General features: G+C 38.2%; 1 protein-coding gene across 2 annotated transcripts in view; it reads left to right on the top strand.

Moving 5' to 3' along the window:
- Positions 1–16170, top strand: part of LOC121511016 (bone morphogenetic protein receptor type-1A-like) — a 71518-nt gene that overhangs the window by 52522 nt on the left and 2826 nt on the right. For both annotated transcript variants that reach the window (XM_041789486.1, XM_041789487.1), the window contains 9 exons: positions 9445–9607; positions 10129–10231; positions 11174–11273; positions 11362–11449; positions 11580–11715; positions 12391–12583; positions 13831–14128; positions 14441–14616; positions 15694–15824. In XM_041789486.1, the coding sequence (XP_041645420.1) occupies positions 9445–9607; positions 10129–10231; positions 11174–11273; positions 11362–11449; positions 11580–11715; positions 12391–12583; positions 13831–14128; positions 14441–14616; positions 15694–15824 (1388 nt within the window). The remainder of the gene's footprint in view (positions 1–9444; positions 9608–10128; positions 10232–11173; positions 11274–11361; positions 11450–11579; positions 11716–12390; positions 12584–13830; positions 14129–14440; positions 14617–15693; positions 15825–16170) is intronic.

The raw sequence follows: 16170 nt of genomic DNA, 5'->3' as shown, positions 1-16170 counted from the left end.
GCTGAATAAATTACATTTAAATTATTAATAATGCTGCAACCTCCTTCCAAAAGTTCTTCAGTTATTAAAAATATTAATAAATAAATAAATACATTTTTGAATTACTAGGTTATTTTAATCGATATATTGGCATATTTATACCCATTCTTTAAGCACTAAAAATTCAAGCCAACTTGAACGCATCATCATACAACCATGCGTTAGCTTGTTAAGTATGCTTATTAATGTCTATCCTGCCGATTTCAACACATACTTCAGCACTGGATTACTTTTTTAACCAGTGTGATCTATTACAAAGTTTAGGAGCACTTTTCACAGCCCATCTTGGCGGATAAAGAGGTTAAAGCCATGTGAAATCTGAGGATAACTTTACCTATGACGCAGCTGCAGACATGATGGAGTCTCCTCTCCCCCTCCTCTGTCTTGATTCACAGAGCCAGAGCACCATTGTTATAATAAAAAAAGATCTTAAATTATGGGGATTTCATAACCGGCTGGTGAGACTTTGTTGTTCCTCCTCATTACAGTGACGTTCTTGTGTGAGTGGTGCTTTTTAAAATGCTTTGATTGGTCTGCTGGATGACGTGCTGTCAGCGACACAGCTGCTGAATAATGTCAGCGCTACTGTTTTTCTCTTTGTCCACTGTTGTATTTTACTGGGAAACAAAGTGTTCCTAAACAGGACACTTTTATCTGGGAATATTCAGGCTGTTGCTGTCATTTGCTGTGGTTGTGTGGTTGCCAGGGCAGTGTGACAGTAAGTTGCCTCTGGTTTGCTGTCAGTATGTGAGCTTCGTTCCATATGTATCCGTTCAGTATACGTCTGTACCGTAGCGGGAGGCCTGTACCGAATCGGTACGGTACGAATACCTGTACCTTTACACCCCTACATTATAGTGAATGTCATATCTAAATAGTTAGTTATTATTTTGCTTTGCAGCACTTGAATCTGTGCATTTAAAGAATAATTAGCTCAAATCAAGCTATTGACTTTCAGCTTGAGTTGCTTTACACTAGGGCTGAATAATAACATAAATTGAATCTTCAATTTATTTTATTTCTGTAATATATATTTTAAATGCTGCAAGTTTCAGCAGTCAATAATACAGGCAATTAACAGTTGAATCATACTGTCATAATTTGATTTTTTTCATCTCAGGTCCACACACAAGGACAGGTGATGCACAAAAATATTGATTTTGTGTTATTGATGTGATATGTGATAAAGAAACCCACAAAAGAATTACTTTCAGCTTTTGCACAATCAATCTAGATTTTATTCATAAAGTTGAAGCTCTGGACTGCTGGTTAGATAAAATGGGTATTATTAAGGTGTGATTGTGGGCCTGAAAATTCTCCCCCTTTTTTTACCTTACATTTTTACTAATCAGACTATCAGATTAGGGCTAACCTAATCATTTGAGAAATTTAAAAACAGATAGTTTTTATGTACAGTTCTTAGGTAAGATTAGATAAACGTCACCGTCCCACAGAGTGAGAAATTAGTCTTGGGCTCTTCACCCGTGCTGCAGTCATAAACAACAATGAACAACATACAGATTACACATGAAAAAACTCTTTGACATTGACATTAGTATCAATGAATAATTACCCTAAAAACCTAGAATATTAATACCATTCTTTTCTCAGAGTACCAGTACAAAAATGCAAGAGAAATCATTGTCCAGTCCATTACACTACCCGCCTTTTTTGCTGTTATTGTTGCTTTATAGACACAGGAATAAATTTATTCTCGTACAAATAAGTTTAAAATAACAATAGTAGAGCAATAAACCATAATACAAAATGAGCCCCACATCAGCCATCTCCAACTATAAAGCCATGCTTTTACATTAATTTGTTAGTTAAACATTAGCACATAGTTAAATGTGTAGTCACAGTTAACTACTTTCTCTTGAGCCTGATAAGCTTTCTTTACCTTGTTTTAATTAGGTTTGCTCTAGTCTCAATCCTTTATTGATCATGTTTATTACTCTGAATATTTGCAGTTGGGGAGTCATGACGGTTGAGTTGCAGTCTTAGACTTTTTCTGCATGAGTTCAGAGCTTTATGTATTTTTTCTTTGACCAGCAGCTCACACATATCCGTTGCATACACATACTTCAACACATACATGTACACTCTTACATAGTTTGTTTTATCATGTTCTGCTCTGAATCTGGTGTTATTTTACCTCAGTATGTCCATTTTTCGTTGAAAAGTAACTTAACCCAGGGTTAGAGTGTCAGCTGTGGTGAACCCACCCTGGAATTTCAAAAAATGCCTTAAGTATGTCATGGACAGTGCTGGGAGGGGGGAGGGATAAGACACACCCAGTCCCTCCTTATTACTGTCCCCATCATTCAGTCTATGCTGCTTTTGCTGATTTTGTTATTAACCCATAACCCTAGAGCAGCAAGGGCCAGATTTAGTCTCGACAGAGGCTCTGGGGGCTACACTTTCAAATAAAAGAAACAAAATTGTTGGTGTAATTCATATAGTGTAGGTAATTTCTTTTTAAAATGTACTTAATTCTTAAGCATGAACAGTGAGACCAGTCTGAACTACAGCCAGCCAAAGGGGGACTATTAAGATAATTCAGCTACATATTTATGGGGTTGTCCACCTCTGGGTTTTAAAGTGATATGGTGGGCTTTGATCGGTGAAAAACACATCTTTTGTGTTGATATTCTGGCATGGCAAATTACATTCTCTTCGAGTCTGAAGTGAAAGGTTGACACAAAACTGCAGATAAACAGGACTGGACGTGTTTATCATGCAAAATATTTATTATAGCTGAAAGATGGGTTTCTGTAAAAACAGATAAAACATCAAGTCATTCCTGATAAAAATGTTGCACCTTGATTGTTTTGGGGTTTATTTGATGGTTGTAGGGATTTAAAGACAAAAGATAACCTAAAAAAGACATCTCTTTCCCTCCTCACATTTCTGAATTTTATCATGTTTTTGGGGGCCAGATGGATTGCTTCGGTTGGCCTCAGGCTGCCAGTTGATGATCAGTGCCCTAGAGAGTCCCAGTGACTTCTCTGATGGGTGGAACCTGCTTTACCAGCAAATTTCAGCTGTGAGCTGTTACTACTGAAGGTAATGATCACGTTAACAGTTGGCTCTGTTGAGCTCTGTGTTTATGAACCTGTGGAACCTGAGATGCTAATAGGATTGGATTACTAAAATAGAATGAGATTTTTTTCCTCAGTTGACTTATTACATCAGCTGTATGGGTTTCTTTCTGCCTTATCACCTTAAGCTCAACATATTCACAGTCTGTGAGTCTTTGTGGACGAACACAGCTGTAAAGTTAGTTAGCATAAGAGCAGCTAACGCTTTGTCTGTGGACCACACCAGCTTCTTGATCATCAAACACATCATCATTGTTCACGGCTCCTCTGGCCTCTGATGTGTACACTACAGAGGATGAGAGATCAGAGCGATTCATCACTCTGCTCCTGCTGGATGTAAATAAACAGTCAGTCTGAAGAAGCGCTGTGACTTTAAGAGCACATGGAGTGAGTCTGATTACCCAGTGTCCTCCCTGCCAGACCTCAGTCTCCACTCTGACTGCCGGCACAATTAAGCACACATGTGGATGGAGACAGAAGCAGAGCAGCCATTTCCAGCCTCAACACACCCTCCCTTCGCTTCTCCTTCCTCCCACACTCATAACTTTTGAGCCAATCAGAGCCATAGCTGGCCTGAGAGGGAGGCGGGACCTGTCTGCAGACTTTCTTAGGTCTGCATGATGTTGACATTGTTGCTCAGTTTGATTTAACTTTCATGGTTTTCTTATTTGTGCAGATTAAAGTTGTAGTGAATGACTTGTGTTCTCATTATGAAGGACCTCCTTTTCCAAGCTTCCAAGGGAGGCTAGAGGTTAGTGTGTCACTGGAGTTGAGACACAAATCAGTACTGCAAAATGTCTTCATTCTGACTCATATGATACAAATATTATATTACTGGTGCAGTATGTTCATATTTTGCTAATTTGACTTTCTGTGTCGGTATTTCACACCTTCTCACAATGGTGCTCATAAAAGGAATGAGGATAATGTTAATGGGCCTTAATGGGCTATAAAGAAAATAAGTTAATAGTGGGATAATGTCAGTCAGCAGTGAAAAGTTAAAGGATGAACTGTGGTATGAGGTGAAACTGATAACAAAATTACAGAATAAACACATTAATTCTGCATTACACTTTACTCATTTAGGGGCAGTTTAAGTTTGTTTTTAATTTAACACATATCATGATCAGTCATTGTAAGATACTCTTGTGGTATGTCTGTTATCGTAGAATTTCTGTATAATGGTTGTTCATTATCATGATGTTATCACAGGCTATGTATTGCTGTTGCATTAGTTCATGCAGGTCACGGAAGTCTTGGCCCAGCCCTGATCAGTTAATTGTCTGCTGATTCTAATTATCACCTTTAAGCTCTCATAGCCAACTACAGCTCTTTCCCTCAACGGAGCAGCCCCTTTAAATGTAACATGCTTTTACTGCTTGCATTTATGATGATGCACACTGCTGTACTGGGAGAGTTTCACCTTCATCGCCGCAGTGTCTTCCTTTATGGCTCAAGCTTGTTGCATCCTCATACTCATGCTACTTTGGATTAGTTTTGAGCCGTCAGTGTGCAGTTTCGCTTCTCCCATTGTTCCTGAACGCATCTCTCACAGCAGAGAGCTCACTCTCTCTCCTGCGCCCATCCAGAAAACTCTTCTGCACATGCAGCGTGGCTAGTTAGCAGGGAGTTAGCTGACTTTTGAGACAGCAAGAAACAACGCTGGATCAACTTTGAAAAGGAAGAGGTCGAACTCACGTGATATTCGTTAAAATACGCTGCAAGATGTCTCAGAGACAACGGCGGCAGTAACACAACACCTTGCTAAAGACATGGGCCCAGTGTTGTGGAAAAGACACTTAACCCAGAATACAAGATTTGCCTGAGTGCAAGCTTTTTTTTTTTTTTTTTTTTTTAAGGTTTATTTTTGGGCATTTTGTGCCTTTATTTGATAGAGGAGAGGATAGTGGATAGAGTCGGAAACAGGGAAGAGAGCAGGGAGAGACATGCGGTAAAGGGCCTCAGGCCGGATTCGAGCCCGGGCCGCCCACATACTTGGGGCGTGCGCCTTATCCATTCTGCCACCTGTGTCCCGGGTGCGAGCATTTGCCTAAAACCTCCCTGCCAGAGTCGTACATTTTAGAGAGAAGACGGCCCAGCAGTGGAAAAATGTGATCCACTTCTCCTCAACTACAGAGACTTATGCTGCGTTCCATTTACCTCGGAGGTCGGAAGTCGGAACTGGGAATGACATCACATTCGTCTGCAAATATGGCTTTCCCAGTTGTTTGCGTTCATTTGTCATAACCAGTTGAAAAACTAAGAGCGTCTCCATAGTCACTTATTTTTGTTGGATGTAGAGCAAACCGGCTCCAAAGTTCGGTTGAAAGAAAAGGATGTAATTTATTATTATGACAACGGAAAAAGAAATTGTCAAAAGCTTTATATTTTGAATTTACTTGTATTGTTTGATAAATATCCATACATGTAAATTGACTGAAAAGTTATAAAGATACAACAATTTGAAATGGAAATAGAATATTATAAGAGCTCACTACTTGGAATGAAACACATAAAAAGCAATGAAAACTCTGGACATTAGTGAATCCCTAAATATGTTTATTTAATTTCTAGGTACCCCATGTATATAGTGTATTAATTTGTACATACATGGGTGAATCATTTAAATAATGTTTGTAAGTATGCATGTATGTGCTTCACATATATCAATAAAAAAGTTGGAAAAAGGACGGATGCAGTTCTTGCGTTAGCCTGTCATTGTTTTTACCATTGTTGGTCAGTTGTTAGCCGATAAACCTTTAAAACAACACATTTAGCAGTACTTCATGTATTAAAAGACTGTTGCTACACATCACATGCAACCCCAGGGTAGTGCTGTGTTTACAATTTCTAAAAAATGCACTGACAAACAGCAAAAGGTTCTGAAAACAGATCAAAATCGAAGTTTTCACTACACTTAATACTTTGTGCCACCATGTTGGGATGTCGAGGTCGGGGTGCTCTGTGAAAGACCGAGTTTATCAGTTGTAAATACGACTTGGAGAGACATTCTATTTGCCTCTTCTGGTCGGAAGTCGGGAAAACAAGTCGGAATACAAGTTAGGATGACAAATGGAACGCAGCATTATCTCAGCCTTACAGTACAAAACACCGACAAAGAGAAGTTAAAATGTTCCTGCCTCCAGACAAGCTTTTCCCCCCATGATCACACAGGAGAGTTTCTTGAATGAGGTCTAAAGACACTCTCATGTTATGAACTTGTCAGAAACTGGTCCAGCATTCATCAGCACAGATAATAGACTAATATAATCACAGCTGTGAGCCTGAATGGAGGACTAGACTGCAGGGTTTTGGCCATTTACTGCATGCATGATTGGTGAGTTCTGTGTAGGTTTGCTTCACCCTTAATGAGGAAAATAATCATTTTATAGTCAGCAATAGTAACCAAAACCTAGAAAACATTTCAGGACTTTCCATACACTGTAAAAGACCGAGTGTTTCATGATTTATTTATTTTTGATTTGTTAGTAAAAGATTGAATGAAGTCCTTTTCAAAATAAAACTGCTATATTTGACTTTATATTGATTTGTACTTTCTGCAAACAATTTTATTAAAAATCCAATAGAACAGTCTGTTTTTATCACCAAACTAGTGTCATTTGGAGCCGAATTAAATACAGCTGCTGAGAGGCCATTTCAAAATATCGTGATATATATCGTGTATCGGATATCAATTTTAGGCCTTATCGCCTAGCCCTGTTTCTAGCTATGCAATTCCTGGAAAATTAAAGAATGCTGTTTGACTAACCCAGGGAGAATCTTTAGCAGAACCTTCTATAACTAAAATTGCACATCCAATTCCCCAATAAATTTGTTAAATGTATGTTGAGAGTGTTTCTGACTGAAATATATTTTTGTCATTTATAGCTTGATATCTGTTTCTAAAAGATAAGGAAGTGAAATAGTATTTTTAAGCGTATATGTATTCAGAATTTAACCCAGGTTTAAAATGCTGGAAAAGCTTGAAAACCTTTAAAGTGCTCAAATTTGATCTTGGAAAAGAGTATGAGCCCTGGGAGTAAAAGTCTTTAAACAGAAAGAAAAAGCTTGTTATTGAACTGCCTGAAATTTGAAATAAAAAGTTTTAGTATGTAGCTAGAGATGTAAATTTGGTTCTGGATGAGAAATGTGCTTGATTCTCAATGGTAAATAAATGACAAAACAGGTTGAATTTTGGCCCTTCCAACTTTATAGCCCAAAATCTACTCATGTTAGGCCACTTCTGTTAAAAACAGATTGTCTTTCCACCAAACAAGAGAAAGGTATTGATAGTGTTATTGATAAAGAAATAGCTAGACTAGATAGAACTATCTGTTTCTATCATCTACTAGTATATCTCTTAATGTGGATTCAGGGTAATAGCTACTTCAGCTGGTGGTGAGGATTTAATGTGCAGACTCAGCTCAGTGTGAGGCCGACGTCACAGCGAGGAGTCTTCAGAAGATTTTCTGGTTTCTGTTTTTCTCTGCGTGTCAAACATGAGTCAGAGTCTGTGTTCCAGTCTGTAGAGTCACAGCAGACCTCTGCTAGATCCTCCTTTATACTCACTGAACCACAGGCCAAGTCTCACTGTGACAGACGACAGACAGACTGACTGACTGACTGTAACCATGGCGACCAGACAGCTCAAAGTGTAGGTGTGTAGGTAGAACATGTCCAGACATGACAGCATGCACGTCCAAACACCTCACAGTGTTTTTACTTTTTGCTGTAGGGAGAGAGGTGAATAAAGAGATAAGATAAAAGTTGATGTTAGAGGAGGAAAAATAAAGAATAGAGAAAGGAAAGGAGGAGAGAGTGAAGAAGACAACAACAAGAAGAAGAGAGGGATCAGAAGAGGGCTGAACAGAGCAGCAGGATGAAGGGAGCAAGACTTCTCTCTCTTCCTGAACTATTTTTTTCTTCTGTTCATTTGATAAACATTTAAAAAAATTGTTTCTCTGACAAATTTTTACAGAAATCAGTCATATTTTTTATCATTTGGCTTTCTGCTTTTCTCTTAAACATAGCAAAGTAAACAACATGTTAGCTTTATTAACCATAAGTGAATCTCACCTCTCTTCTTTTACAGAAGTACACACTAAAAAATGGACACAATGATTATCAAATAAAGTGCATAAACATTGTAATAATCAATAGAATAAATAAAACAATGTCTTTCTACAATTTAAGTGTAGAACTTGTAAAGTGTAAATAATGACAATATAATAACCAGGCTTTAAGGATTCAAGTTGAAATATTAAAATGAGTACATGCTGAAATTAACGATTTTTTTTTTTTTTTTAAAGATTTATTTTTGGCCTTTTTTGCCTTTGTTAGATAGGACAGTGGATAGAATCGGAAACGGGGAGGAGAGCGGGGAGAGACATGCAGGAAATAGTGCCACGGGCCGGATTCGAACCCGGGTCGCCTGCGTATATGGCGTGCGCCTTAACCACTCGACTACCAGCGCGCCGAAATTAACGATTTTTAAGACCAATGTGAAATTGGGTATATTTTAATAGATTATAGATGCATGTTAGGGATGGGTGTACTTCACTTTATCTGGAGCCTTTTTTCAAAAAATGTTAGAATAAAGGCAGAGCAACTAATCAAAATTTAGATTTAATTGTAATATTATCCACTGCAGTTTTCGGAAAGTGCTTTACTTCTTTAATTGGAAATTTGTGTCAAAATACCAGTTGAAGAAATGTAATGCTTTACACATAATGCAAATATTTAAGTGTAAGGGTTTTTTTAAGAGTAGTTTACAAAACAATCCTACTTTCCTTGTTTTTGTATGTTTCTCACAATCAAAATTAGTGTGACATAAAAATGGTAATTCCCCTCAACACAAAAATGTATGTTGAATTTGTCATGAGTCAAAATGATTGCAATTAGATAGTTTTAATAACTACTCAGGCCTTGTGTAATCTATCTAATAATGTGCTTGTTATAATATAGAATGATTTATTAAATGTGCTTGTTGAAAAATACGCACTCACATTATGCCAGTACAAGTATCCTGTAGGCCTTATTTCATGCTCTCTCCTCCTCCTCTTCACTCACTCTTATAATTCTGACCTCCAAGCTCCACTCCATCTCTGTGTCCTAGACTAAAAAACAGACTTGTATTTCAGAGAAAATTTGAAAGACTTAAGAATCTTAATTCTTTTATTCTAGACATGTTTGAGATTTGTTTTTCACCAATCAATGTTTGAATTAAACCCGTTCATTGTAGTTACCTCGATGCACCTTTAACTTAACACTGGTTCTGACTGAGTTTGTATGTTTCTGTGTCCAGCGGCAGGTCAGAATCCAGACCATGTCCTGCAGGGGACGGGGGTAAAACCTGAGGCACGGCGACCTGGAGACGACTCTACCATTGCACCTGAGGATGCTGCTCGTTTCCTCAGCTGTTATTGCTCTGGACACTGTCCTGACGACGCCACCAACAACACCTGCCAGTGAGTAGAGACAATGACAGAAGAAGAAAAAGACAATTTATGATATCCAAATCTTCATCAAAGGGGCATCTGAACTTGGAATGAGATTGGATAACCATAACCTGAATGAATGAGAGCCTACATAGACATAATTTATGATAAAAACCCAAACTTCAGTTACATTTACAGTGTCAAAATCGCCATTAAGCTCAGCTGGTAGAGCTGGTGCCACAGGTGGCACTGTTGATGGATCGTCCTATCCCAAACTTCCTTCCCATATTTCCTGTCTCTCTTTAGCTGTCTTGTTAAAGAAAGACAAATGAGTTAAAAAAAATCTTTTTTTTTTATAATCACCCAGCTTTACTTGAAAGCATTTACATCTATGAGACGCAGCTCTTAATTCACTACCTTCCTATGTCTTGGGTGAAGCAGAATAACTCTGAATTTCAGACTTTTTCAGTTTAAAGTGTTTAATGAAATCATACAATAAACTCTCTTGATGCTAATTAATTCATATGACTAATTAGTGTGTTTTTCCACAGGACAAATGGTCAGTGTTTTGCCATTATCGAGGAAGATGAGCATGGAGAAGCCATCCTCACCTCCGGCTGCATGAAGTATGAAGGCTCACACTTCCAGTGCAAGGTACAGAAACACACAGCTCTGATCACATCTACTAAAGAAGAGGCTCATGCAGAAAACGGATGTCTACATGTTCTTGTTTAAATGAAACTAGTATTTTTAACAGATTTTTCCATATTTTAGTAAAAGTTAAACCATGGAAAGTGCAGCCTCATTGTTTTCTTGCTGAGTTCAACACTTACAAACAGCATTTTAGATTTTAAGTAGTTAAGATGAAATGAAAAACGACATACAGCATAAAAAAATCCAAAGTATTACTCATTACCTTTTAGGGATGAGTATCAAAACCTGCTACCGACACATCTGATACCTACTGGACCAAATTACAACAGATATCAATGTTTAATTTTGATATCCAGCCACCTCAAATGAAAGGCAGGGAGTACGCCTGAATTTGTGTGATTTATGTGTTAAGTTAACCCCTTAATAAGCAGCAGACATTTGAATCAAGAGTCACAAAATAAGTTGTAGCAGTAGCACATCTTTCATCCACTTAACTGTTTTATATATGACTTAAAAATGTTTGGGAAGAGATTCAGTGAGCTGCTACAAACCTATTTAGGTGAACCAGCCCATAAAAAGTAATTACTCACACTTAGGAAATGATCAGTAATAATAAGAATGATGTTATTATAAGTAAATAGCTGAGACATTGGTTATTTGCAGAGTCATTTTTAACTCCAGAAAAATGTTCAGTAGGAAAAATCGGCCCTGCTGTGCTGCAGTCTTGCTGGATGTAGAGTATATCTGAACTATTTTCTTTATTGTAGCTTTGTGTGTGAGGGTGATTTAGAAGTGTGAAATGCTTGATGAACATAAACTGTATCGTGTTGGCTTGTACATCAGAGCTGGTTGCTCTCAGGTGTGTACTCAGACAGACAGAAGAAGCTCCAGCAGCTGCTGACCAGGTCTAACTGATTGATTTTATGGCTGTTTGATTGATAGGACTCACCAAAAGCTCAGACCAGGAGGACCATCGAGTGCTGCAACACCGACTTTTGCAACAGAGACCTGCAGCCCACCCTCCCCCCTCAGGCTCCTCCAGGTAACACCCAATGTTCCCTCAGTGTTCAGGAGGTGTCCATCAGGTGAATGTAAACCAAGTTAAACACTGCGATCTGCTCTGTTTACAGAGGGAAGCCCGCATTGGTTAGCCTTCCTCATCTCCATGATGGTCTGCTGCTGCACGCTGATCTGTGTCACCGTCGTCTGTTACTACAGGTACTAATGATTCAGAGGTTATTTACACAATTTTCCTAAATACTAAAGTCTGTATTCTGGCATACAGAATGTAGAACTGACTGTTATTCTGTTTTAGATGTCTTTTTAAGTTTTTGTGTTCGTGTTTCAGAAACAAGTGGCAGCCTGACCGGCCACGGTATATCAAAGATCCGGAGCAGGAAGTTTTCATCCCTACTGGAGAGTCGCTCAAAGACCTCATCCACCAGTCACAGAGCTCAGGCAGTGGCTCAGGGCTCCCCCTGCTGGTAGGGACACCACACTGCGCTCAAATTATAATTATTTAAAAACATACATGAACATGTACTGTGTTCAGGAGAATTGTTTGGGAAGTTCAACCAGTTGAAAATTGATGGAAAATATTTATTGTTTATTATTTGTTTTTCCCTTTTTGTGTAACATTTTTACATTCAGACTGAAGTGAGACTGAGTATGAATGTTGCAGCTAGACTAATAAAAATCTAATGATGCAATATAAAAAAACAAAATAAAAATATGAAATACTGTTTGCAGCTAAGAAAAAGCAGATATTTTTTGACGCTCATCTTGTACCATTTAGAAAGATGCACGTTTTTGTAGATACAGTTTTAAATGAATATAATAAGACAAAGGTCTTCAAGTGAAATGTTACTTAAGCTATGATTACTTTCTTTGAAAAAAATCTTAACTTCAGACAACATGACTTCTTATTATGTCCTGTTTCCGCTGGAGTATCAGTCAAAATCAAAATAGCTTTCAATCTACCCATTCAGGCAAAAATCCAACCTAAACCTTAAAATTAAGTTTAAGCTTAAACCTTCACCTACTTCAAAATGTTCTTCACCACCATGTTGTCATTTTTCAGCATGTTAAGAGACAGAAAGGTTATTCATGAAACCTTGAAAATGACCATATTCAAACTCTCTTTTCTCTTGTCTGTTCAGGTGCAGCGGACTATCGCCAAACAGATCCAGATGGGGCGTCAGATCGGAAAGGGACGGTACGGTGAGGTGTGGCTCGGCCGCTGGAGGGGAGAGAAGGTGGCTGTCAAAGTGTTCTTCACCCGAGAGGAAGCCAGCTGGTTCAGAGAGACGGAGATCTACCAGACCGTCCTGATGAGACACGAAAACATCCTTGGTAATGATTGTCTCAATCTGGCACTGCAGTCACACCCTACACAAAATTCTAAGGACTGCTATAGTAAATAAAAACTACATTTAGCATGTTAAGTCCTCTAACCCTTCTTAAACACATTAGATTCATCATTAGAGCATCCTCCTATCCAGGTTGAAACTGTTTGTTCAGCCACAGTGTTTGCGTGAAGTGCCTGCTTTCTAAAACAAAACAGTAGAGAATCCATTTGAACGTCTGAACAGTGAGCTCAAAGCGAAAGTGCCTGCAGGACTCCAGGAATGATCAATATGTCAATTGATTTTTAATTTAGTCAGTGATTTAAACTAATGGCAGAGAGCGTCACCTGTGATCTGTCAGACACAGTAAAGAGACACTCCAATGAGGGACAGGAGGTGATTTAATCTCTGTAAGGCCATAATTCACTTGGAGAGAGAGAGGCAGTTTGTCTGTGTGTACCTGCAGAAAAGAGAAGGCTGGAATGTGTTTGCTATACTTCTAATGAAATGAAAGAAAAAACAATGGAAGAAAAATATATGAGAAAACCTATTCTTAACGAACTAAGGGTAAACTAATGCATTAACAAAACTGAACAATCCTATGGACTCCTTTATTTATTTATTTTAAATAAACAATTGAGGGTTAACCACTGGAAAGTCTCATCAAAAGCACAAGTAATGAAAAGTCATTGTGCTGTTGTTGACATAAAAAATGTAGTTAAGCTAATAGAACTAAATATTGAAATATAAATGAAATATTTGAATACAGCAGGAGTCTCTTGTACTGCAGCCTCTCCTCAGGTAGAGGTCAGTGCTCTCAGGATAGGACCAGAACTCTATAGACATGTCAGTAGATTCTTTCCCACAGGCACATCCGATCAAGAAACTGAAACACACGATTCACTTTTTACAGTGTGTAGAAACATTTGCACCTCATCAAATTGCAAAAAGTGAATCATGTGTTCCAGTTTCCTCTTTGGATTTGTTTGTGAGAAGGAGTCCAATAAAATATTTTTTATGTGTAGGCTAATTGTGAGATGATGCCTGAAGGTGAGACAGTCAGCTCAGTGAAGAGAGGTCCTATAACATAACATTAGTTTTTACGAAACAAATATCTTGAAAAAGTAAAGTTGCTCTAAATAAAAGGGTTTCTTTGTTTTTTTCCCCTGTAAACCTGAAATTGTGTAAAATATGGCGTACATTTTAACTTTTCATTAGTAGAAATCTAATTTCAATCATTGTTCCCTCCTGCAGGTTTCATTGCAGCTGACATTAAGGGCACAGGCGCCTTCACACAGCTCTTCCTCATCACAGACTACCACGAGAATGGCTCCCTGTACGACTACCTAAAGCTGACCACGTTGGACACTCAGGCTCTGCTGCGGCTGGCGTACTCAGCTGCCTGTGGACTTTGCCACCTGCACACAGAGATCTATGGCACGCAGGGCAAACCGGCTATTGCTCACCGAGACCTGAAGAGCAAAAACATCCTTATCAAAAAGAACGGCACCTGCTGCATTGCTGACCTCGGCCTCGCTGTCAAATTCAACAGGTGAACACAGCGTTTCACATCATACTATACTTAAGCTTTAATGTTCATGTTGTAGTATCAGATTTGTGCTTTGATCGAATGATTTTCTTGTAAGATTGATGAACTGGGGCTTGAGCTCAACTGATGTATTCATGAAGACTGGGGTTAGTTTAGTGTTAATTGAAGCAGGATAGACAGTTTTTTTCTGACCTTTGCTGATTTTTTTTTTTTTTTTTTTCAATAAAAGTAACGTGTGAAATAGTTACAAAATCACTTAAATATGGCAATAACAAAAAAGTGGAATTCACCTGTCTTATTCTTGTGTTTCCATAGTGACACCAATGAGGTGGACATCCCTCTGAGCACTCGGGTGGGGACGAGACGCTACATGGCCCCTGAGGTCCTGGACGAGAGTCTCAACAAGAATCACTTCCAGGCTTACATCATGGCTGACATGTACAGCTATGGCCTTGTCATCTGGGAGATGGCTCGACGCTGCGTCACCGGAGGTACACACAACCATGCACATAAAATTAAACCTGTATGGCTGCAATAATAACACTGGCACATTACAGAAATTGTATTAATGTCAGGTGAGCAGCTTTGTCACATTTCATCCAACAGCTACAGATAATATAAAGATACAGATAAATAAAGATAATATGTCCTCTTAGTGATCATTCAACTATACCAAGATCTTAATTATTTAATTAATACATGATATAGTTTAAAATAAAGCTTTTAACCCTTTAAAGCTTATGGTATCATATTTGATACACACCTTTATGAGACCTCTATCTATTCAAAATGATCTGAATCTGATAAACGGTAAAAATGCCTTCCAGTGGACTATCAGTTGCCAAAAATTTGTAATGTATCAAATGTGATACAAAACATACATTTGACATTTTATGGCTATTTCTCTCTTTTTTGGATTTTGGTAGAGGGTTAAATAAAAATTTCAGTTCCAGAAATAAGATTTTTTTGGTTATTATTTCAGTTATCAGGCTTTAAGGGGTTAAGCAGAGTCTTAAAGTGATTTTCTGACAGCAATTCAAATTTGATGCATCACCAGGCAGGAAAACATTTATTTAATTTTTTTTCCTAAAATCACATGAGCCATAGGGTTTAAAATATTGCTATATAGATAGGTTTAACATTTAATTTGTTTTTGTCTATATATTTGTAGTCTATATTTCTGACATTTATAGACCTAACACACAGCTGATTAATTAGATTAGTATCCTGCTGATTAATGGATGATGAACAAAAGGGCTGTTTTCCTACACATTGCAGTTTGTTGGGTTTCCAGGACATTAAGTTACACGTGTCCACCTCAGGTCCGGTAAACTATGCTGAATTTTCAAACTAGTTAACGAGGGATGAACTAACAGTAAAAATCAGGGCCGATGCTAATACTGCCTTTTAAAATAACAACTCTGCAGATGGTCAACACAGATGCCGAGTTTTGTTTGTTTTATCACTTCTTTTTGAGCAGCACATATTGATATTTGCCAATACGTAATTTTTACTGGTGCATCTGTGCATTACCATCAGCTTGTTCTGCTATCTCTCTCCTTGCTCAGGCATCGCGGAGGACTACCAGCTGCCATACTACGAGATGGTGCCGTCTGACCCCTCCTATGAAGACATGCTTGAGGTGGTGTGTGTTAAAGGACTGCGGCCCACAGTGTCAAACCGCTGGAACAGTGACGAGGTGAGACTCCACACATAATTCTAATGGAGATGTTTTATGTATTTGAACTTCTTCTGTTACCTTTGCAGGTTTTTTCCTTCAGTCTGAAATGTAAAGCACAGTACTTCGGTTGGCTTTTATGCTTATGGACTTTCTGGTTAAGGCCTGGTATGAAAACTGTATGGCATAAGACCTCCTAGCAAAGTCTGGTCTGATTTATGTTTACACCATATAAATCGGTCTCCATCTGCTTTATCTAGATGTGTTTGAAATTCAACCTTGAGAAATTTCATTTAAAACATTTCTGTCAGACTACCATGTGTACATACCCTTTAAAAGTCTAGTTTTAGACCTACTGGATGAAAAG

The sequence above is a fragment of the Cheilinus undulatus genome, linkage group 6 (assembly GCF_018320785.1).
Source record: "Cheilinus undulatus linkage group 6, ASM1832078v1, whole genome shotgun sequence".
NCBI classification, from domain to species: domain Eukaryota; kingdom Metazoa; phylum Chordata; class Actinopteri; order Labriformes; family Labridae; genus Cheilinus; species Cheilinus undulatus.
The sequence above is the reverse complement of the archived record's forward strand: the minus strand, read 5'-3'. Positions and strand labels throughout refer to the sequence as shown.